Source organism: Photinus pyralis, unplaced genomic scaffold (assembly GCF_008802855.1).
Source record: "Photinus pyralis isolate 1611_PpyrPB1 unplaced genomic scaffold, Ppyr1.3 Ppyr1.4_LG6, whole genome shotgun sequence".
Taxonomy (NCBI): Eukaryota; Metazoa; Arthropoda; class Insecta; order Coleoptera; family Lampyridae; genus Photinus; species Photinus pyralis.
The window spans coordinates 4,574,684-4,600,103 of record NW_022170663.1 but is presented as its reverse complement, the minus strand read 5'-3'; the positions used below and the strand labels follow the sequence as shown (position 1 = coordinate 4,600,103).

The 25,420-nt window shown below is 36.5% G+C and overlaps 1 protein-coding gene across 1 annotated transcript; it reads right to left on the bottom strand.

Annotated features, from left to right (window-relative positions):
- Positions 1-545: 545 nt before the first annotated feature.
- On the bottom strand, positions 546-25,079 carry LOC116173499 (piggyBac transposable element-derived protein 4-like). The gene is made up of 4 exons (XM_031491003.1): positions 24,828-25,079; positions 24,463-24,609; positions 17,903-17,907; positions 546-1,671 (listed from the first exon to the last, which is right to left on the bottom strand). Exons 1-4 carry the CDS (start codon positions 25,077-25,079, stop codon positions 696-698), a joined length of 1,380 nt encoding a protein of 459 aa, XP_031346863.1. The 3' UTR covers positions 546-695.
- Positions 25,080-25,420: the final 341 nt, after the last annotated feature.

The window sequence follows — 25,420 nt, the reverse complement described above, 5'->3', positions numbered from 1 at the left end:
TGTATTACTTTGTTAATATGAGGGTGGAATTTGTAATGCAAATCTTTGAATAACATTTGTTACACACTCCGCCAATATACTCGTAAATACCAGTTACATGTTTTTTTACTCTATAATAAACATAGTGGACTTCCCTACAATGAAAGTGTGGGGGCCTTAATCTTAAATGTGTCTAATTTCGCTCTCTGTTTAAATGTACAGTATTAATTTATCGGGATCTAGGTGTCGTTTTCATCTGATGCCCTTGTGGTGGCCCGGCTGGTTTCCACAGCCTCGGATAGCTTCAGTTGAAATAATTCGGAGTCAATAAATTGTAATTCAATTAAATCGAATTGAAATACAGAATAAAGCAATGTCATTTAAAGTAACACAAAACTTTATACGCAACCCTCGTAATGTTGGGACGCCCGGCCGGTCAGCTGTTTGCGGGAATCGCGAATAAGCTTAACCTTCCTAATACCGGGTAAAATTTAAAACGTTTAGCACCAAGTGGGGTGTGAGCGCACCCCAGCCGTTTTACATTGTTAATGCGGATTTGTGTTGGCATATGTTTATTACTGGTGTTACATTGTGTTATAATAAACATTTTTGTTCAATTAACTTTGTTGTTTACAGGAATAAAATATAGAAAAGTTATCAAAAAAACATATAATGAAATTTACAAAATTTGTCTAAACATATGTACATAATTACACTTAGTTTTCACAATCTTTACATAGTGTAACGGTTTTGCTGTGTAATGGACATACATTCCTCTTGCACTGGGCACATGTTGTCTTCACCTTTTTGTCTTTGCTCCTTGGACATCCATAACATCTCCTTCCACTTTTTGGCTGCTCTTCGTTTGGTCGAATTTCACTCTCCTGGGTTTCGTCTTTGTTGAGGCTAATAGTTTCTAATACACTGTTTATGTTGTTCCTTGTCATCTTAGTTAACCTGCAATATATAGCGGGGTCTCCAACTCTGTTTCTTATATGAGGTCCTACTAATTCCTTCGCCAGTTCCAAAAGAAACAACCGCCTCTTGTCCAGATATGATGCATTCCACTCCGGATTGAGATTTTGCCATAAAACAAAGGCATTTACGGCTGCTATATCAATCAAATTCATAAACATCACTGCTGGCCACCTTTTAGATTGTCGATTGCAACTGTATTCCGCTACCATCTTGTCCAAGGTGTCAACCGCACCCTTTGTAGCATTGTAATGCATTATTACGTCTGGTTTTTTGTGGGTTTCTTGAGAAATACCCATATCTCGATGTTCGGTAGATAATAATATAACGGCCCTATTTACTTTTGGTACATATGATACCATACTGACTTCTGACTGAAATCCAAAAATTGAGGAATATATAGGTCGGTTTCTAGAAGGCAAAAAATCTGCAGGTATGTAAGCCTTATTGCGCCGTAAAGTTCCACATAATGTTAATTTTTTGTCAACCAATTCCTCGGCTAACTCTAAAGAGGTGAAAAAGTTGTCCATAGTGATACCGTGACCGGGATTCAAAACAGAAACTAAATCTAATACAACTCTTCTTCCTTGGTCACGTTCTGGAGCGTTTCCTACTTTACCAAGATATACCTGCAAATTCTTGCAGTATGATGTCTCGGAGTCGGCAAGAACCCAAATTTTTATACCATACTTGGCAGGTTTGCTTTTCATATATACCCTGAAAGGGCACCTGCCACGAAACGGCAACAATTGTTCATCTACTGTTAGGTAGAAGCCTGGATTGTACTGCTTCTGGCAATTTTTTGCAAACTTTTCGAAAATATCCCGGATTGGTGCCAATTTATCTTTCTCTCTTCGTTCTTGTCTGGTATTTGCGTTATCAAATCGCATCCAACTCGATATTTGACAAAAGCGATTCCGGGGCATCACTGCTGAGTATATAGGCTGCTTGAAACAGAAATCGTCATTCCACAGCATCTTTACTGGTTCCCGGTTACTTTTCAAACCTCCAGCACAGATTAGTAAACCCATAAATGCGTATACTTCAATTTCGTTTACGTTTTTCCAGGCCATCGCATTCTCACTATTGTTTCGATTTTGTATCTCTAGACTACCCCTTTGGTTTGTATAAGTGACTATTTCTTCAACTATTTCAGGAGAAATGAAAAGTTTGAATAGATCTGCCATACTGCTTGAGGGCAATATTGATCGAGCCGGTCCTGATGGTTTTCTAATCACATTCTTTGAACAAGTTCTTTTCCTACTGGTGGGTTCCTTCAGCCAGATAGTGTCATCTTTACCAAAGATGTCCTGCAAATCGATGTCCATTATTTCGTCCTCGTCAGTATCATTAGATATTTCGTCATCCTCTTCTACAATTTCCTCCAAGTTATCCTCTGTCTCGGAACTATCCTGCAGCTGTTCGTCATCTAGATCTTCATTGACATATCCATCAAACTCCTCATCTGAATAAAGAAAAAGTACCAAATAAATTTACATCTACTTATACAACAAAAAAAGTTACTCACTGGATTTAGAAGCAGCTAATTCAAGAATCCTTCTTGTTCGGGATGAACCTGGCATCGCCATTGAGAAGTCGCAATTGTCACAATAATTCTTTGGAATACGTACTATACACTTACACGCGCAAATCACGGTAACAATACAAACATTTCCCGATTTTTCATGTCCTTATATACCCCAAAAGAGAAAGATATTTCAATCTATGTATAATTATGGGTAACCACAAAAATCGCTAATTACTCATTGTAATTAGACCATGATGATTTTCCTAAATGCACAAATTGCAAAGAATTCTAATGACACGATTAGATCAGAATGCAGAATTGTATGAATTTTGCAGTAATTATATAATAATATATAAAAGTTATCTAAATAAAGAATGCTAATGAACAAATTAGAAAGAGAAAAGTATGATGATGTATCAAAATTCCAATAAAAATAAGTTAATGCAATTTATCATACTAATAACGTTCAAAATATATCAACATTTTTGAAAAAATTAGTCGCCAAATTTCACATACACGTATTACCGGGTGGGGTGCGCACACACCCCACGCGTACTTTCGCTCCGATTTTTCAAAATTTATAGGCTAATAACTAAAATTTACAATTTTTGTTTTTTACACTTCGTACAAAAGACATCAAAGAACAATGTAAAGGAATTCCATGAGCCTCAACTGGCTATAACTAAAAATATCAACAAATATTTGCAACTTGGGGTGCGCGCACACCCCACCTTAAAGAAACCAGAAGGCGGTTTGCACGTAGCCGGTGTATCGGCGGCTAAAGCTGCAATTGAAAGATTAATAATAAATGACCAGGGAGCAGTTCAAAACCACAGAGATACGGAGGGTATGATATCGGGGCGGCACACTCGTTAGTCGGGATTAGAGTTGCCACCTTTCTTAAGTTCCAGACGAGGACAAATAACACTAAGCAGGCAGGAGCAGGACCTGATCACGTGATCCTGGCACTACGGTACCTAAATTGCAAAAATAATTAAAAAAAAAACGCTAGTACTTTTTAAATATGTATTTCTGGTTACTTTTTGCACAACGCAGCAATGCTTTGTCATGTTTTATATCATTATAAAATTGGGAACCATTATCTTGATTATTAAAATAAACTAATAATTCCGCTTTAATTAATGCCGGAAGGGCCCTGTTCCTTTCATCTCTCCATTTAATGTTCATTACGCTGTGAACTCTTTCAGAAAATGCCGAACTACTGGGGATACTTAAAAAAAAATGATATAAACGTAAACAGATTTGGAAATTCACCGCATTTTAAAATATTGCACCACTTTTCAGCACAAGGAAGTTGGTTAAAAGTTGAAGCACTGCATACAGTTTCGTAAATTTTTTTCGCAGACACTATTTCATTAAAAAGATAGTCACAATTTATAGGCGAACCAACACCAAATTCATTGTCCAGTTTTAAAGCATCGATCAGACTGGTGAAATTTTCGAATGTTGGGAAAGCATCTTTTAATGCAAAAACGTCCAGTTTTTTGAGAAATTCAAGACCGATGTTATGTTCTATTCTGTCTTTTATAGTTATTTATGCATCAAGGGCATTAAGGCGATATTTATGCCGAGGGCCTCCGGCCCGAGGGATTGTAAGTCGCCCGAGGGTTAAATATTGAGTAATGCCTGAGGTGCATACAACATTTTATTTTTCATCATTCCAAAGAATGCATTTCCAATATACAAATGTCATGATTATTGTTTGCCCAACACTAAAGTGCTCCATACGAATCAAGTTGCATCTTTTTTATGACATAATATAACTCCGTCAATCAATTTGACAGGCCGTTTGAGGGCATAATGAGATGACAATCCATTATGCCCTCTCATTATGGCCTTGGGCGTAATAGACTGCTTCATATATCACATATGACAGATATAATTGACATATAATAGGCAAATGAACCGCAAGAACACCGAAAAGCTCCAATATTGTTGTATTATTTGATTCGAGCTTTTTAATTGCAATTTGAAATATACTCGTATTACCAAAGTGATGAACAAATAATAAATAAATTTCAATTAAATTGCTAATTTTATGTTCTGTGATGGTCAATACGTTTACGTATAACTTAGGCAATTGATTGTTTCCTGATAAATCTTCGAAATACTCTTTGATTGGTTCCCAAGACTAAAATTCTTTCGATAGCTGGTAATAGTGAAAGCCATCTAGTTGTGCAATGTTTCAACAATTCCCTAAATTCTACTTCACAAAAAGTAAAAAATGATATCAAAGATTCCCTCCGTTTTGCGCTTTTAGCAAAAAAATGAAAGTTTCGTTACTATATTTTCTAAATCAATTGAAAGTTCGTCCAATGAATGTTTGAAACAGTTATGTAAAGTATGAGCATAACAGTTGGCTTTTAATATTCTATTATTTTCATTCCTTAACTTTACATATACAAGGAATTTCTGCAGCCAAAGTTAGAATTAGTGTTATCAGCACTAAAACTGGTTATATTTGTTAAGGGCAAATTACGATTATTTAGTTAAAAAAAATCTACCAATTTATTTTCTATGCCATTTTCTATGGTGTAGCATTGTAACACTAACGGGAAAAATTTCTGTTTAAATGATTTGATGCGTCGAGTTGAACAGAGAAGTATAAATGCTTTTCTTGAAGTGCATTCAATATTTTTTCCAATGCTTTTGGGGCCAACACTTGCGTTAGAATTGCCTCAGATTTTGTCCTACCACAGCTGATTTTGGATCCTAAGTATTGTGGAATCAGGAAAAGTACTCGTGTGCAACCCCTTTGGTTTACGTACGAGCCACACCGTCCTTAAAGTAGTTCAATAATTGAACTTGCGAATTGCGGTAGGTGTTAAGCTGATAAACCATCGCGTGATTAGCAGATTTCACAACTCCAAGTTTGGTTTAAAAGCACATTTAAGTCCGACTGTCAAATACACTTTGCGGTGGAGTTACCAACGTGTAATTTGTTTTGAGAAAATTAAATCTTCTTGCTTATAGAATGAAGTCGCGTTCACGAAAACTTTTAGAGTTTGCTGACAAAACCGTATTGTATTCGAAAATAAGACCGAGTCAGGAGAAGTTAAAGTTACAAATATACTAACAAAAGAAATAGTTTTTGTACTACGAACGACAGTGCGGTTAATTCGGCAGAATTGACCAATGACCATACCGAAGTGATAATCGTTTAGAACTTTTAGGGTCAAGTGGGGGAATTGTAAACGGTTTTTGCTAGTCTGGACAGTATATTTTCATAAAATATGGAAATGTTAATTTTTCGAAGTTAAATTATAAAAACAACGTTATTTGATGTCTTTTGTTTCACGTTATGCAACTATGAAATGTTAAAAACGTGACTTTATTTGTTTAAAAACAAGTTTACAATTACCCCATCAGTTTACAAATACCCCCAAGTCTTTGGGGTAATTGTGAACACTATTTTAATAAACTATGAAGGCAAATGGAGTAAAACTTCGGGGAATTGTAAACAAATTAGGTAGCTAACTAACCATAGAAATTTAACAGACTAGATCGTTGTTTACAATTACCCCTAATCAATAACTAAAGACATGTTTTAATACAGATATTTTATTTTGAAAATGCCTACCTACTTCTTTTCATTTACAGATACATAACCTGGAAAAACATAAATTAGCTTGCGTTCACGTGATTCAATTGTAGGTTGTGGTAGCATTGCTTTTATTGCAGAAAATGGAATATTTGAAATGTCATTTTCAATTATAATAAATTCAGTGTTAATATTGTTAACACTCTTCATTCCAGTAACACAAAATTCTTCTTTTCCCACTAAATTATTCACAACACACAGGTAAGTATAGTGAGTTTTATTTCTTTTCCCACCTACAAAGTCTGCTAGCACATATGAACCTGGAACGATCTCATTATAATTAGGTGGTTCGTAGTTTACCTCAGGTGTATTTTCCATTTCCATTTCAATTATGAATTGTTCTTCAGTATCGTCATCGGTGTTATCCTCGTAGATATCCTTACTTTTATCTACTTGACTTGGATTTACTTCCTCTAATTCTCTTGACTTCTTGGTTTTTTTTACATTATCTGTATTTTTTTGTGTTCTCTTTTTTGCAAGTGAATTTTTCTTATCTTTTTTTTCTTCAGCTTCTATCAACCTTTTCATTACTTCTTCAGAAGTTAAGACCTCCCCATAACTAAACTGGGTTAGTCTTCGAACAACAGTAGATTTGTTTTTATTCGTATCAGGTTTTTGAGCTTGGTTTTTTTTTTCTAATACTGATGAAAATATTTCCACTACGGTTCGGGGATTATTCAAAGGTTTCATTGGGGAAGGTTCAGTTATTCGTGTTGATAAATCCATTGCCACATTTTGAACTTCTGGGCTTAAGCAATCTTCAATTCTTGATGCTGAAATAATAGTTTTTGTAGGTGTTGAATGCATTACAAGTTCTTGCGTGCCGCTAGATGAAGTGGATGGTTGTGAATTCCACATATTAGTATTAGACACAAGAACAGTATTTTTTTCAGTGTTTTCAGTAGATGTAGATGGTGTTTGGTGCTCGATATTATTTTGAGGCAAGTTATTGGTCTTCTCAATCTCTGTACTTGTGCACCGTTTTGCATGTTTGTACTTCTGAAGGTCTACGGGATCGAATAAATTTTCTGGAAATTTTGCTGGGTCAATAGGATATGTTCCAGTAGAGACAAAGCCACTAATAATATTTTTTGAAAGCAATGATTCTCGCAGCACTTCTCCAAGGAAAACTGCAAATTGTGCCTTGCTGAGACGACCAGTTCCTTGTCCAACTTGCGTCTTTCCATATTGCACCAATTTTTTATCCCACTTTACTTTGATTGGTCCAAACACACATTTGTCGAGGGGTTGGATTCTATCAGTCAAGTGAGAGGGAAACCGTACAAGCTCTATTTTATTATTCATAGCCTCTTGTATTATTCTTATGCTATAATGACTGGCATGGCCATCATACATTAAAACTGCAGCTTGTTCATGGTTATTGTTGCGAATGCTGTTTACATGAGGTATAAAACAATCTTTGAACCAGTAAAAAAACTGTGGTTCTTCCATCCACCCATTAGAAGAAGCTGCATATCGGGTTCCAGGATAAGATTCAGCAGATGTCCATCGCGCCTGCACAGCAGCCCCCTTGAAAACGATTAACGGTGGAAGAAAAAAGCCATCAGCTGATACGCAAATCAGAACGGTTGTTGATTCACGTCCGGATCCTCCTGATATTCTACACAGGGCCTTGCCTTTTTCCCCGAGTGCTCTTAGTCGGCTGGGATCATTGGCAAAACCACTTTCGTCGCAATTAAAAACAAATTTAGCATTATCCGCTCCCTTCAGATCATGCTTGTTGTAAACTTCCTCTAATTTTGAATAAAAATCATAAACTATTGCTGGGTCACGAGCCGTTTTTCGGCATTTTTGTAGATGTTCAGGCTTCTTTAAGCTAATATTACTATTTCTCCTCATGAAACTTTGGTACCAGTCCTCACCTGGTAAACTATTATGAAATGGATTCGGTATATCATTTGCTTTTACATATTCAGACACCAATTTCTTTAGTTCTTCCTTATCACAAGGAAAGCCAATTTGTGCCCGAGCTATTAAGCATGTCGCAATTTGCTTTTCAATATCGGGATTAAGTACTGGTGGGCGACCTGCACCCATTCTATCTAAGGAAACTTTTCGGCCCTTCATTCGATGATATATAACCGAAATAGGAACCCCATATTTATCTTGTGCTTGGCGATATGTGGCATTGCCATTTTGAATATCATTTACAGCATGCTCGATATCTGCTACAGAATAATTAGGTGGCTGTCTTTTTTTTATATATGTTCTAGGCATATTGACCTGAAACAATTGCCTATTTAAATAGCTTACAATGCTCAGAACTAGCATGAAAACTAAAAAAAAGTTGAAAAAACAATTAAAAAATGAAAAAATTTAAGTTTACAATTACCCTGTATGTGTTGTTTACCATTACCCCATTACACAAAAATTAGGGGGAAATGTAAACATACCAATATTTTTCCTCCTAACCCATAAATTTTCAATAATATTGATTTTACATGATTCTCAATACATTTAACTATCAAGCGATAATGATACTTTTACTTACCAATGAATGAGTTCAAAGACACAACACTTTTGTTAAATCAACGTAAAACCGAAATTCACTTTGCGAACAGGTGGTTTGTAAACTACACTATGAATGGGGTACAAAGAGACTGAACATAGCCGCAAATGCACCAATGGGCAGCAGACATTACAGGAGTACCAGTGTTGTCAATAGCACATAAAAATAATGTGGTTTAACAGAGTTGCCAATGGTGTTTACAATTACCCCTTGTTCACAATTCCCCCACTTGACCCTAATCAACGTATAAGTTTAAGTAAGTTTCATCTCATAATTGGGAAATATGTTATGTGCGGTAAATATTTACCATGTAGTGTAGGGTAAGGTAAGGTATCTTCGTGATAACTTTTGTGTTTTCATGTCCATATCAAGCATTGTATTATATTTTTGGGAACACCTTTATTCAACATGAAGATTCCTGTTTTAGGAATGATTACTTAGAACATTGTTAATTAAAAAGTGGATTTGTTGATATAAATTATTGTAAACAATTATTGGTTTTGGTTAGGTTATTTCGTTATAAGGGTATCTAATTTCGTGACATGGGGGAGGGAATTTCGTGAATGCATAGTTTAATGGGAAAATGCTAAAAAAACGTAGGTACTTTTATTTCGACGGGCATCTGCAATATACAAACTAATCTGAATCAGAAGCACCTGCGCAATCGTCGCACATAAACAGTTCTTCATCGGTATCTTCCGGTTGGCACTTGGTATGGTATGGTACGAGACAGTATGAACACTGCACCCATGTAGCTCCATTCTTTTTCTTTGAATCGTTGGAATAAATACCACCGCATACTCCGCATTCCCAGTCTTCATCTTTTTTACCACTCTTAGCATTACCTTTATTTTTCTTTTTGGAAACGTTTGATGTTGACTTAGAAGGAAGCCCTCCAGTTGACGTGGAAGGTTGATTGTGTGATGCGTCGGATGAGAGTTCATTCAGACATTTTGCCCTTGAGTTTTTTTCTTTGTTGGTTTCATACTGTTGGTGGCTTTTGGCACCTGCAGTATTGCGCCAACTTCATCTTGAAGTGGAGGTGGAGTTGATGCATTAAGATTTGCATTTGCCGTGAAGAGTGACGGGGCTATGGCTTCTTGAGAAATGGCATTCTTATCAAATGGACAGATTCCCGTTTTCCGAAAAGCATTTTGGATGTTTATTTGACGAAAGCTTGATAGAAACGCAGGGTTAAGGATCGAATGTAAATTAGTTCTATTTGGTTTTTCCGTCGAATTTTCCCTCATATATTCATTGATACTTTTGCACCAATGAGATTTTAAAGAATTGTACACTCCTACGTCGAGCGGTTGTAAAAGATGGCTTGTGTGAGCAGGAAACGTGAATAAGTAAATGTCATTCTTTTTGTCCATAAAAAGGACGACAGGGCGTGCTGCCGGAATCGATTTAATAAAAAAAACTGGAACCACTCGAAAAATATGTCGCTATTTATCCAACCTTTTGGAGAGAGTTTCACCAGAATATTCGGAAGGCAATCTTTCTTTAAATTGTCATTCCATCTGACGCCTTTAAAGATAATTAATGGAGGTATCCACGTTCCATTGGCACAGATACATCCCAGTAATGTGTGTGTGTCTCTCCTCTGTCAGCATAAGCTCGTTTGTAAATGTACCGCTTGCCAACAGACGTTACAACTCGATGTGGTTTGACTACGTAGGTTAGGCCAGTTTCGTCACAATTCCAGAATCGATCAGATAGATTCTTGATCTTTAGGCGATCCATAATGTCTTCCAACTTATTAAAAAAATCTTCTAACATTTCGGGATTAGCCATGGATGCCCGGTATACTGCCAGATTTTCGGGAACCCGTACTGCAAGGTTAAAACGTTTTTGTAATGGGACCATGCAACACCCTGAATTGGTGTGTCGCTTTTTTAATCGACTCTAATTATTTGAGTGGTCAAGTACCTACCGTAATGCACCGGAGTACTAGCTCTGCATGAGCGGATATCCCTCTTTCTCAGGACCAGTGGGCTAATAAATAATGATTAAAACACAACTCTAATTCGACTAACATTTATATTAATAAGACTATACCTAACGCTACAATAAGTACACTTTAATTGTGTACACTCTTACTAACTAACACACGCAAGGACTGTCTACCGCCGCAATGTCAGAACGCAATCACTCACGACCCGTTGACAGATTTATTAAAAGTTAGGCCTACCTCTCTGATGCCGGCGCCGTGTATCGCAGTTTCTTCGAGGTTCAGCTGAGGATGATGGTTCTCTTGTATCCTCAGATAACTTCACTCGCACTGTCGCAAAACCGCTCGTTTTAATGCCACAACACGTGCACTTTAATTCGCGGCAGGCAAAAACGAAACGTCGCCAAAATCCCGCACTCTCTCCAATTACCCAGAACCCGCTGGATTCTGCCGCGGGTTTTTACGTGCGCTGCCGACTACGGCTACTAGCGAACTCCCTGTTTCCTCCTGGTTCACCAAGGGAAAAATTACCGCATCTTGGATCTTGCCGCCACACATGGTATCACCGTTGACCGTAATAATTCACCGTGGCCCGGAAACCCAATCGGTTGCACGTGTGGCAGAAAGTCCATGGGCCCTTTCATGCGGAGGCGTATTATGTTACAAAGCAGGGGACATGGTGTCCACAAGTTTAATCTAACTATTTTACTTATACTTAACTTAGAAACTACTATATACAACTCGCCACACGGGTCCTAATAGTAACCGGTGCGTTACAACCACCACCATTTGCTTCCAATATCTTTATTTTTGGAGAAAAAGTTATTTCTTTCAGATTGGCCAGCTAGTTTGTAAGCGACCCTCCTTATCATTTGCACAGTCAGACCAAAACCCAGCTCTTGCATTTTAATAATTAATCAAATAGTCTAGCTTCGACATCTGCACTAAGAACGTAAGTCTTCCCAGCTTTGGGGCTGTGATAGTGTCATTTTCTGAATTTTTGGAAAGGAAATCCTTCAAAGTACTCCATGGCACACCTGTCGACTTGCTGGCTTTATAGACAGACATACGGCATTCCCTTACTAATCTAGCAGCTTCCAAAAGATCTGGGATATCATACTGCCGATATTTTTTCTTATTTTCATTTGGCATATTACCGCTGAAAAAATTTGTTTTTGTGAGGGCAGGTTATTTCGTGATAGGTCGGATCAAAACTTTGTTTATGTCAAAATGTGTTTAAGTAACAATAGATTATCGTTATCTACAAGGTCCATTTAATTTAATTTAATTTCGTTCTGTTTTGTATATCCTTCTGCAACTGCAACGTTACCGGTATTGTATTGTAGGAAACAACACGAAGCAATCTGAGCGCGAAACGAAGTTCGACGATGGAGTACGCCAATGGAAGGTATACGAGGCCAAATATGAGTACCCTAGGATAATAGGCAAGATCGTGGCGAATTTTTATATCACGAAAATACCTTACTTACTTCACCCTATGTTGAGTGGCAGGTTGAAGGTCGGGTTGGGAGCGAGCGATTTTCACCCGTTGATGGTATGTATGTGATTTTCGCCTTTATACCAGATGCGTCAAAATGACAAAATGTTCGACAACGGCAAGGCGAACAAATTTAAACATGCTAAATACCATCAACTACCAAGCTTTTAAAAAATGGTTTAAATAAGGAAAATAGTTGATTGAGAAAATATATCGCATTGTAAGCAAAACTTGAGATGGCGTACCCGTGTTGATTAGCGCTACGCCTTTGGGGCGTGTTGCCGTCACAGGTTTAATATTTTCGAAATTTCGTTAGCAAACCTTTCACTCTGATTAATTTTAACTTTAGCAAAATGAACGTGAATATAATATGACTTTAGCAACAGTTTTCTTTATCGCAATTTCACTTTACACGGACTGTTAGAGTATTTTTCTTTCTAATGTGTGGCACTGCGTAGAGCGCAGCAAAATGTTTAGGGAATTTGCTGAATCGCGTTTGATTTATAAATATAGACTGTCTTATCTAACTCAATTACGCTTGCGAGCTCTTAACCTTGTGTGAAAAGTTCTTTGGCGTAACTTTGTATAACGTTAATTCTTGCTTATAAAAGTAAAACATAGTCCATGGCTACTTAGACTAAAAACTCGTGAAAAGTGAATCTTTATAATTAATTTTTTCGCGTACAAGAAGAATGATCATTTCACATGATTTAGATGCAGAATTTATATCTCTATAACTTTTATTTGAAGTATTTTTGCGTAAAATAATTAGGAAACGTTTGCGCAAAGAAAAAGTAATTTCCCATGTTAAACGCCTATGTTCCACTTCTCGATTTACACCCTGTACAATGTCCGTTTAAACTTCCGATTAGTTTAACTGACAACTTTCAGAAACACGATTGGTCAACTTGTGAAATAATTAGCCAATCAAATCCTTTAACCCACAATTTAACTATAAATTGATATTTAAACTGACGTACAACTGGGCCTAAGGTTGTCCATAGAAAAAGCTGACGACAGAATTTTACCGCGGGAAGCTCAATTCGCAGTGTAATGAATGAAACATTATATGACCTCTTTTTATCATGTAAAATAAAACAAATTTTGCGTCCATGGGGCGCCAAATGTGATTTCAAACAGAGACGTGACAAGCTGTGACGCAGATTTGCCAATAAACCTCGCTGAACTCCAACCGACAAAATAAATACTTGAACGTGACACAATGAATATTTGTTTGGCGGAATATGAATGAAACCTTCACCGTCTTTAAACTTTAAAAACTCATCCTTTCGCATATTTCAATGAAAAGATCGCAAAATGTACGCAAAATAATCGCTCTGATGGTTACAAGATGGAGATGGAGCGCTCTCTCTTCTACATAAGTATCTCATATATTGTACAGTAGTACTAGTATGCATAAAGGCTTTACATAATTACATAGTAGACTCGTTAATAACGCATATCATACTTGGCTAAAGTATGGTTAAGTTATTCGCGTTTTATTGTAAATTGAAAGTCACTTAGATTTTCGCGAAATGTGAAGGGAATGTTATTTGGTAATGTATATCAACCAAACGAACTGAAAAGACGGGCATTTACGGTCGCAACTCGTTGAAGTTCAATAAGAGTGAAAGCTGAACAAATGGATACCTCGAGTTGGGTTATCGGGAACATGCACACAAGCTCAGTTAAAAAAACATCAAATGTTCAAGTGTCGTATAAAATGTATAAATAGCCTACAGTTTTCATAATCGTGCACACTTCTCAACTTTCTCGATTTCTTTTTAATGGAAAACTCGGAGGCGATATGACATTTACTTCAGTGAGCGTATTAAATTTCTATGTTTCGGTGAAAGCCACTTCATGTCTTTTGATTTTACAGCCGCGTAATAAGAATGGTAATAAAGTTTTAGGATTGTAATCACCCCCACGCGCGGTGTAAAGGAAGAAGCGAGAGCAAATTTCACAAAAAGCCTCCGAGGTGCTATTTAAGCGTTATATCACATGGTAAAAACCAATCGATGCGAACTTAATAAACATTTTTATTGCAGTCCTTTACACATACGTAATTGGAATTGTACTGACAAAAATGTTTACCACGAGGTAAGAAGTATAACCCGGTATCTAGGTCCAACCTTCGGTAATGATTTAATATACCTCCAGTACGAGGCAGTACACTTGTCAGTCATATACGATACCATAACGCCTAAAGTTAATTTTTAGACAGTTCCTTGTAAACAAGTACTGAAAATTTGTGATGACTTGTTTATAAGAGCATTGTTAAAAAATAAATTAAACACTGAAAAGTGTTACAATAGTTGTCCATTTCACTGTTAGATATCTATGGGGGTACTCTTTAAAAATTATTGGCATAATGGACTAGATTAAACTTTCTAAAACCTGAGAACTGGAACATGATAAAATGCCAGTTACTACGAAAAGTAATTTTGCATGCCACGTAAAATCATTTTGAAACAAGAATCGAGCAATTAAAAAGGGATACCGCTCTCCTGTCATTGAATTAAATTTTCCCGATATTAACGCGTGAAAGTGTAAAGGTTACCGCACATTTGTCCGTTCCATTCCGTAACGTCGACGCGACGGTTCGCGCTAACGCACACTTATGAGTCGTGGCGGAACGGGCTAATGTGCGCAGTGACGTTTAAATCAATGTCTTTTATGTTAAACGTTTTTTTAACCGTCCGTAACGTGACGGAACGGGCACGTGTGCGGCAACTTTTAGACGATATTTACGATACGATGATAATTCTCATACGCTATCACAATGTACATTCCCAAATTAGCTAGAGAAAACGAGCATAGTACTTTCACCACGGTCATATGTAGGGCTGATGAAAGGCACGTGGTTAACAAAATTATGGATTAAAAAATGTGTATGTACTGAAAGCGAAACGGATGGACATTACTGTAATAATTTCCAACAACGGTTTGAGAAAAAATTTGCTTTTATCTCCCGTAATTCATTTAACTCGCTTTATACTCTCAACAAAAAAATGTTCTATCATTCTTTCCAAATTATGTAGACGAACAAAAAGATTGGGAGTCGCGGGAATGCTTTAAAACTTCGGTGACGTCGAGCCTTAATAGATGCAAATACCGATATGATTCGTTATTATGGACTGTAGAAATAAAACAATTTATTACGCAAAATAAAGGTTTATTTCAAAATCGTAAAAGGAAAAATGACAAAACAGTCTAACCAAACTCTATAAAAATTAACATTAAAAATTAATTCTTAAGTAATAATAAACGTGCGTGTGTGTGCGCGCGCGCGTGTTTTATTTAACGTAGAATTTCTGGGAATTTTGTTTGGGTTTTATGTTATCAAATGTAAAAAAAAAATTTAATCGACAGGTAAATGTGATTTATCGCCCTTTTTGTGTAGTTAAGAGAGATGAAATTTTATTTTTTCTAGAATTTAAGTTTGGATTTATCTCTTAATGTCTGATAACAAATTGATTTAGAAAAATTATTCGACCTCTATTTTTTGATCTATTAACATACGTTGAGGGGATAGTCTTTGTTGTCAACTGTGTATGATTAGATTGTTGTTGTAATTTTTATTTTCGGAAGAAGGGTTTCGCCTTAAATAGGACGTTAACAGAAAAAGCGGGTACAAAATTTTGACCGTTCAGTTCATCCCTTCGGTTTGAAGTGTGCAAAGTGTTTTTGAGTGTTCAAAGTTATAATTTTCAACATGAGTTCCAAGAGTTAAAAAGCTATATGAATTGGCTATCAACAGTAGCGGTAAGTACATTGGAAAATTAACGAATTTTTTTGTGCTTGCATGACATTTTTTATTTAATTCTTGAAAATAAAAGATTTACTAGATACTAGTGTATTTTGGTAGGCTTTTTATCAAAATCTAAAACAGCATATTATCGTACTTGATTTGTTGCGTTAAAAATTTTTTTTTACATAAAATTCACACTGCGTTTTTTTTTTAATTCAAATCAGAGTCACCGTACACAACCGAAGCAGAAGATGAAGTTTCGCAAAAAGTAAAGAAAACGGATAAACAAAAGGGCCCGTTAAGAAAAACATCAATAATTAGACAAAGGTGGACCGACGAGCAAAAAGATCTAATTAAAAAACACTTTCATCATCACATTAAAAACAAGAAGGACGAAGTAAAAAAGTTTATCCAAAAACATAAAAACGTATTTTTAGGAAGGAATTGGGTGGTAGTGAAAGCATTTGTTTATAATGTCTATAGTAAAAAACAATAAATATTTGTTCCATTATATCCTTATTTAAATAATACGGTATCATTTAACTATTTGCAAAAGTTACCTTCCGAAATATGTAAAGGAATTATAGTTATTATTATTAAATCCCGAGTATACAAAAAAATCATTAAATATTACAACTAGACAGTTCCTAAAGTTTGATTAAAATCCCTTCAAAAATATTGACAGGATGGCGCGGTCTGTTAGTCGCATCGGCGAACAGACCTAAATTATAAATCAGGAGTATGTAGCTCAATAGTAACTAAAATATATTGACTATCCCTTATAAGTCCCAAACAGTGTGTGACGGTTTTTTCTGAAACCGTATAAAAAATTGCTATTTGGTTAAGAATTCAGTAGTTTTTTTGAGATTGTATTTCAGGCTTTAACGTTCTAATTTTCTTTGCGCTTAAATTTCACTCCTTGATTGCACCTTTCATTGCATTGTTCACATTTAAATTGTTATCACTGTTGATCTACAGGGTGATTCCTATAGTACCTGCCACCGTTTGGGAGCGTATAGGGGGTGCCTAGGGGAGTATTTTGATATAGGACACTTGGGGCCGGAAATCTAAAATAAGGGCGCCAGAACCAAATTTATCTTCTGGAATTTCACGCCTGTATGTAGGCAACCCAACCGACCGACGTTTCGCGCGGAGCGATGCAGAGCGAGTTAGCGCGAGGAAGCGACATGGGAGGGAAGGAGGGAAAACGACAGTCAAAAGCAATAACGTTTACAAGTGTTCAACGTGGCCACCGTTGTTCTCAATGCACTTCCTACATCTAGCCAACTATTATTATACTATTGCCATAGTGTTTATTCACTTGATACGCGTCGTTGCAGACGGGATTTCGTGGGTTTAAACAAAATTCTGATCAAGTGTCAGCCACACATCGCCGCCTGAGATCGCTCCGTGTGCACCGCCGGCCGGTTGGGTTGCCTACCTACAGGCGCGAAATTCCAGAAGGTAAATTTGGCTCTGGCACCCTTATTTTAGATTTCCGACCCCAAGTGTCCTATATCAAAATACTCCCCTACGCACCACCTACACGCTCCCAAACGGTGGCAGGTACTATAGGAATCACCCTGTATGTACGTTTTCTCCTTGCCCTGCAATTCAAAGTTGGGAATTTTTAAAGTTTAAATATTTGGTCACCTGAGATTGATTAGGGGAATCCCCGCTTTTACACATTCCCCAGGAAAAGTGAAAGTCTTCTTCCTGTTGCAACTTTTTGTGGTTAGCTGAATTCTTAATTAAAATTTATCCAACTCATAATTTGAGGATTATTTAAGAATAAAGGCTCCTATATACGCTGGAATTATTAGTTGGTAATTGGTTCTGCTATTTTGGACCAGCGTTAATTTTCGGACTTGGGCGGATTATTCGACCACATGGATTCTACACTTCGGCTCGTTCAAGATCTGTAGAGGTAAACCAGTTCATTATATTCTTGCTCGATCTTAGGAATTAATCTTTGCAGCCTTTTCGACATTTTTACTTTTCTACGTTGTACCTATTGGATTTGGAATTATAAAATACAACTTGGATTGTGTATCGATCTCACCGAAGCTCTTTGTGTCTCGTCGTGTTCGTCATCTTGATTTTCAGGGGCATTCCAACGTCCATCCAGGCCGAGTTATTGATTAAGTCGACAGTTCCATATTTGGGCCAATATCACCTGAGGACCAGCATTACTTCCACCGGCTGCTGAAAAACCAAGGTTAGACCTTTCCTGTTACCTGAAGTTTATTCACCCATCCTAGTCCTTCCCATAATCCTCCATCTTGTCTTACCCACTTAGTCCTCTTCCTTTAAGCATTCATACGTTGTTTTTCATTCATATCATTCATCAATTATTAGTTTGGTATTAATAAAGAAAAAGCCATGGGGCACATATAATTTAATTTGTTTTGCGATTTGACAGTAGTCAGTATTTTAACTTCTTAGTTCAAATCAATTTGTGGGGGTGTATTGCAACTACCTTATTTAAGACGATATTTGTGAGACAAAAACAAGACCTATGCTTTCACCTTAATTACGATATTGTGTCTTACCTGGCAAGGTCCAAGTAAGGAAGATCTTCCAACGGCAGCCTGCTTAAACCTCCCCTTTATTTCCAGAGTTCATTAATCCGCTGGTTTATATGCAAAGCCAGTGTACTTTTGATCTTGTTGCCAGGGGCGGATCTAAGTAAGAGTGGGCCTCGGTGCAAGAAGTGCTTGTGGACCTCAATGACTTCAAAACTAATATTTAAAATATGACTTGCCCCTGCAGGCCTGCACGAATGGTTTGGATTATTTAATTTATTTTCAAACTATTAATAAGAATAACAAGCAGAAAATATAAAATAAGTATCAGCTACATTCTAAATAAAACAAAGAAATTCTTAATAAACTAGTAGTACCTGTACACTATAGACTATACAGTATACTTATTAGTTATTATAGCTTATAGCGCCCTTTTTCGAACTTTGGCATTTGCAAAACGATCTATTAAATTAGAGATGTCTAAGTTTGATGCCATTTTATTTTCTATAGACAAAATTGATGTCACGCAATCGCTGCTGACTTATTGTAGATCGCATATAGTCTTTTATCATTTTAAGCTTGCTAAAAGATCGTTCCAAAGAAGCAACTGTTACAGGAAGGGTAAAAAATAAAAGAAAAACCGTATAAACCTCGCAAAATTCTGCTTCCATAAACGCATAATTTTTAATAATAAATTCAAAGAGTTGTCTTATGGGCATATCTTCTTTAAGATCATGTTTCATTAAATCTAAAATCATGTGAAACTGATTTACAAAACGATGAGATAAAACTTTCGGATATTTTTCGCATAATTCTTCACATCTGTGTAATATTTCTTTTGTTGAGCTTACATTTAAATAACGCGGTTCTAAAAATTCAAAAGTTTGTTTCACGGCGAGCATAGCAGAAAATCGTCTAGTAATCTGATTGCGAATTATGTCAATAACAAAATAATAAACACTAATCTTAAAAAATTCTTCTCTGTTTTCGAAACGATGATCAAAAGCAAGTTCGTCAAAGTGTTTTTTTACTTTTCTTTGCCTTTTTGTTGCCTGAAATGCCGGTTCAATACTCAATTTGGTGGCCAGATCTATGGCTTCAGATTTTATATTGTCATAAGATTTTGGGTCTCTAAGAGTAGATATATGTTCACATGCCCGGTCTAAAACTGTCGTTACTTGATTCAAATCAATGTCAACTTTTTGTAAAGTTTTTGATGCTAAATTAATATGATTCCAAGTTCTAAACATAAAAATCGTAACAAATTCAAAAGTAGGTATTCATTCTTTTTTTTAAAGAAGAAGCATCCGCAATTTCATCTTTTTTCGATGATTTTAATTCAATCTCAGTAGGAGCTTTTAAAATATCAGATAATCGTAATTTAACTCTTCAAGTTTAAGAGGCATTTCCCTGATAAACTTGTGGCGCCCTAAATCAGCGGTTGTAGCAGCCCTCGACCATCGTCCACCAGCAGCAGGAACATTCTTTTGACGTTTTATTTTGTACTTTGACTTCTGTTTTTGAGATTTTTTTTGTTTCAAGGATTTTCCTGAAGACAATTTTCTTTTAACGCTACACGGGTAAATACCAGTGGTGCGAAAACCATTAGCCGCTATTGTGTATGTCTGAACTTTTGCGTAAGCTCTACCAAATAACTCCATTATATCAAAAGGACTAAGAGCCCGTTGGTTTTGACGGATCCAAATGCGAATTTCTTCACTATAATAGACTTTTAATGGCCCCATAAATGATTTATCCAAACGCTGGAGCTTGTGCGTCGAGTGAGGAGGCAGACACAAAATGTTAACAAGGTTTTCGCTTGCTGGGTCGATATTGCGAGTGTGGCTGTAATGGCCGTCAAGCAGGGGCGCCGGAACAAAATCTGCTAAGGGGGGGCCCTTAAATTTTTCAAGTCCTTACTTGAAAAATATTGCCTAAGCATTTTTAAATTCGTAAATCACTAGGGTTAGGGTATGCAGCTAACTCCTATATCCAATAAAAACCATTGGTGAAATAGTGTAATACATATTAGACATTATTATTATAATATTATCCATGGTTGGGTTGCCGCCTTAACTTAAAATGACATGAACATTACTAAGAAGCAGCTTTTAAAACTTAAACTTAACATAAATGTAGTACATTTAACACTTCTTTGATCACTGATGAACACTATTTTTTTTAACAAGAAACCAGTCAGGGCTGAACAAAATTACTAATGTTAATAAAATGGTATGAATAAGTAGGTATAAGTATAAAGTAACTAGCAAAACAGTAAACAATTTACTGTGTATCAAATAGAAATCTTAGATTTCTTTTCTCTGAGCCAAAGATATCTATCACTTTCTCAATAATTGTCTTTATTTTCTTCTACATATTTTCTGTGTACGCTTATAAGGCACAAACCAGTGAGGCGGCCTTCCCCCATGGTTGATCTAAGCCACGTTTTGACTCTTCTAAGAGTACTGAAAGAACGCTCAATTGAGCAAGTGGTAGGGGGCATAATAACAAAACAATAGTATATTGAAAGACAAGTGTTACAATGCGACCTATTTGCCCGCTTTCCACGCCCTTTACGAAACCCTTGCGCTATTTCTGAGGTGACGGACTTTGAATAATTAATTGTTCCGATAAATGAGCTATTTCTAAAAAACAAAATCAAAACAAGACTATAAGATTTATTACAATCTTGACTATAAGATTTATTAAAATGTACATGATCGGCACCGTCGATATATTTCGCCACATGTACGTCTTCCTCTAAAGCAGGTATCTTCTTTGGAATGAGTGGAAGAATACGACTATCTTGTGGCGCGAGTGGCGACGCGAAGCTGAAAGATCGTTTTCTAAGCTGAAGTTGATAAAAAGTTATTCACGGAACAGTATATCACAAGATCGCTTAAGGTATCTGTCACTTATATTGATAGGACATTCTAGTGCGGCAATGTTAGATTTACAGTCACTTATACTGCTATACATGAATTTACTACAATGAAACAGCGGAGAACCGCATTAGAATAATTAGACGTTTAATTGCCGTTTGTTTAAATATACAAATACAAAACAAAAAGTCAATAATTTATTTTTCCTTATTGGCACCTCTCCTTCCTCTTAACTGTGGTTAAATTAAACGTAAGGAAAGGGGCCCCCAAGATTTTTTGAAGACGGGCCCCTAAAATTAAGTTACGCCACTGAACCACGTAATGCCGCCGTTAGCGCCGCCATATTGAAAAGATGGCGCCTAAAATCAGTTTTTTTACGATATCTTCCAGTACCTCGTAGTTGAAAAACAGTGATTACAAAAATTTTAGAGGAGAAAATTCTCTACAACACAATAAGTTTTTCTGTGCGACCAATGATGTAGAAGTCACATTGGTATAAGTTATAGCATATTATTCAATATCCATGATACAAATTGCTTGCGGTTTTTCACATATTCAGATGATATTATTACTTATATTCATTGCTGAAAAGATTAGAGATATTCCATAATAATATTTATATCCAAAAATTGTTGCATTCCATCCCCTTCGATGGGTATTCAGCTGATGCTTCTCCGATCAAAAAAATTGACGAACGTAATGTTTGACGAATTGATGATAAATACCCACAATCCAAATTCCTAGCCAACGAACACAAGAGTCGTCTTATATCTTTATTGAAATTCAAATTTAAGGAATCAAACTTTACTGTCCATCAGGCCACAGAAGACGCTGACACCTTAATTGTTGGGACATCAATATTCACAGCATCATGCTGAAACTCTGTGTTTATCGTTGGAGAAGACATTGACCTACTGGTACTTTTAGTTGCACTAGGAAATCATCGCCCAAATGTTTATTTCTTAAAACGGGACAAGGAAAAAACTGCAGAAAAGATTTACTCTGCAAGAAGTATATGCGAACCAAGAATTGCGGACAAAATATTGTTTTTACACGCCTTCAGTGGATGGGACACAACGTCTGCCGTTTTCAACCAAGGCAAGAACAAATTCCTCAAGATGATGTTTAACCTTTCGGAAGTCTGGTAATTCGAACGGACTATATTAATCAATAGGTTTTGAGGCACCAAAATTTGAATAAAGCAATGAAATGTCTCAAATGTCTTCCAAACCTCACACGATATCGGATATGAATAGAATAAAGTTAATAGGATAGAGATAGAAGTGTAAAAAACAAAGAACATTCACTGCACCAAAAATTCGCGTGTTTGCTGGCACTTGACGCAAAAGTATTGTGATTTTCTATCGGAATTACGTGGACAAAATTCACAGCGTCTTCTTTTTCTATTTTCCTTTGAATTAGATGCCGGAATAGTAGGATTCTGTGTGCGTAATTGCTTAGGAAGCCCTTGGTTCTGTTGTCGACGATCTCGATGTTCTCTAATCAGTTGTTTTCCCATGTTTTTCAAAAAATCTCTCCTGGTTGTATGTCAATCGTTCGTATTATTTCGATATATAATTTCGCTGTTTACTCCAGCAGTATATAGAGAATTGAATAAAATATTGTCAATGGCCATCGGCGAGAATTTCTTGAAATATCATAAGAGCTTGAAAGCTTGTCTAATGTGTCAACGCCTCCTTTGGTCATGTTGTAAAACGTGACTATCTCAGGCTTTTGTTTGTCTCCCGTTGATTGATCAACACTGTCATCATGATGAACCATTATAAGAGCACGTTCTTTTGCTTTTTCTCAATGTATGATACCATCGTAATTTTATTTTGAAAAGCAAATATACTGGACGGTAAAAGTCTTCCTGCTGTAGCCACTAGACATTGCGGCAACTCTCTTTTATTTTTGCGTACAGTTCCGACAGATGTTATTCGGTGTTCGGTGAGCAACTTATGCATCAGACTGTAGCTGGTGAACCAGTTATCAAATGTCACATTACGACCGTTCTTTGTTATTGCTTCTATTAATCGAAGTACTAAATCTTCGGGTTTATTACTTTTTCTGAAGGGTCCCTCAGGTTGCAAACATACGTATACTTCCAAATTGACTGTGTAAAAACACCTCGCGTCAGTTAGTGCAAAATATGAGACAAAAAATGTGTCCTTGAAAATGAAATAAGACCCCAAAGAAAAGTGTGACCTTGAAAATGAAATATGACACTTGGGAATGAAATATGAGCCCGAAAAAAGTTAACCTTGAAAATGTAATTTGACACCAAATGAAATTTGAGCCAAAAAAAACCGAGTTGGCCCTTGAAAATGAAACATGACACCCCAAAAAAGTGACCTTGACAAGGAAATATGAGACTGCATCTTGCAAATGCAATATGAGACCAAAAAATGTGTCCTTGAAAATGGAATGAGGCCCCAAAGAAAAGTGTGACCTTGAAAATGGAATATGAGACCAAAAAAAGGTGACCTTGAAATTGTAATATGACACCCCAAAAAAAAAGTGATCTCGAAAATGGAATACACCCAAAATCTAATTTTCTGAAAACCACCCAATTTAATTATCTAAAATATTTGACCTTCAATCGTCTAATACACCTGCTAATGTGACAGTTCAATAACTGCGCTTTGACGTTGTCTATATCATTGTTTGTGATCTACTGACAGAAATACATTATTATTATTATTATTATTATTATTATTATTATTATTATTATTATTATGTGAGTTGACCACATCCGCTTGTCGTCTAATATTTCTGAGGATCCTTGAATATGAAACCTCAGCATGGTAATCAATTGGAGGGGGATAGGTGAGAGACTCTTGGAAAGGAAATATGAAACCAAAAAATTGACCTTGAAAATTAAATACTACACCACAAAAAGTGATTTAGAAAATGAAATATGACACTTGACCTTGAAAATGAAATATGACAAGCAAGTTAATCTTGAATATGAAATATGACACCTAAAAAAAAGAGAACAGGATTTACATCTTGGGGAGGGGGGGGGGCAGTGGCCATCAACCTTGACCTACTTTCCAAGGTCACCACCAGGTGGCTGGTCCAGAACCGGCCCTACTACCCTACTCTCGCGTCAGTGCAAAAATCTTTATCCCGTATTTGGCCGGTTTACTAGGAATGTACTGCCGGAACGGACATTTGCCACGAAACGCTACTAGCTGCTCATCTATGGTTACATACATACTAGGGGAATAAGCTTGTCTACATTTAGTAACAAATGCATCAAAAATTGTCCTAATCGGTGCAAGTTTATCGAGTGCCACTCTCTCTTGTCTTGTTTCATAATTGTCAAAACGTAAGCAGCACAAGAGAAATTGAAATCTCTGAAGCACCATGGTCATTCTGAATATCGGTACTCCTGTACTGATCTTTTTCTGCATACGCATCAGATTTAGCTCTACTTTTCTGATTCGTGTGAATGCTAATTTCAGTTATCATCGTTTCAGTAATAAAATATTGCCAACATTCTGATGCTGTTTTAACCGTCTTTATATGGTCTTCTTACAGTAGGTAATTGAGTAATAATATTTTCTGATCTTACCCTGACATTTGGTCGAGGGGGATGCTTGAACCATTTCGTTACATCATCTTTACCTGTATAAAATACACCTTCAACGTCATTTTCCGTGTCGTTTTCTTCATCGCTGATTTCTTGTTCTGTCTCACTATTGTGGTCGCTTTCACTCAAATGGTCTATTTCTCCTTCATCACTTGAAATTTCATCTAGTTCTTCATTTTGTACGTCTTCCCATAAGCTCATAAGCCTACGTTGCTCCCGTTCGCAATCTCCCATTTTGAAAATAATGAACCTGTAACAGTTTATAAATATTTACTAACCCTCTTTTGAAGTAATATTTGATGCATGAAGCTTAAAATTGTAAAAACTTACCGTGAAAGTGTCTTCAATTTTGAGTAACGTATTCACTCTGGTGGGGTCTACGATACCCAATCCACTGTATGCATACGCTTAACAGGTTGTGTGCACTACGAATCCCGAAACTGCACTGGCATCAGATAGATCAATGTAGCGGGGGCAGCTACCCGCAATAGGCTTCAATAGATATATTGTGCTTACCATACCTCTGGACCTCTCAGACCCCACCATATATAGATATTATCGAGGTATTCAAGGAA

What these genes read in the sequence shown, in the direction of transcription:
- LOC116173499 (XM_031491003.1), bottom strand. Translation starts at nt 25,079, where the DNA reads ATGGGAGATTGCGAACGGGAGCAACGTAGGCTTATGAGCTTATGGGAA. An exon ending in CCCCTCGACCAAATGTCAGG is followed by an intron (nt 24,610 to 24,827) that starts GTAAGATCAGAA and finishes ATGGTGCTTCAG; the next exon opens with AGATTTCAATTTCTCTTGTG.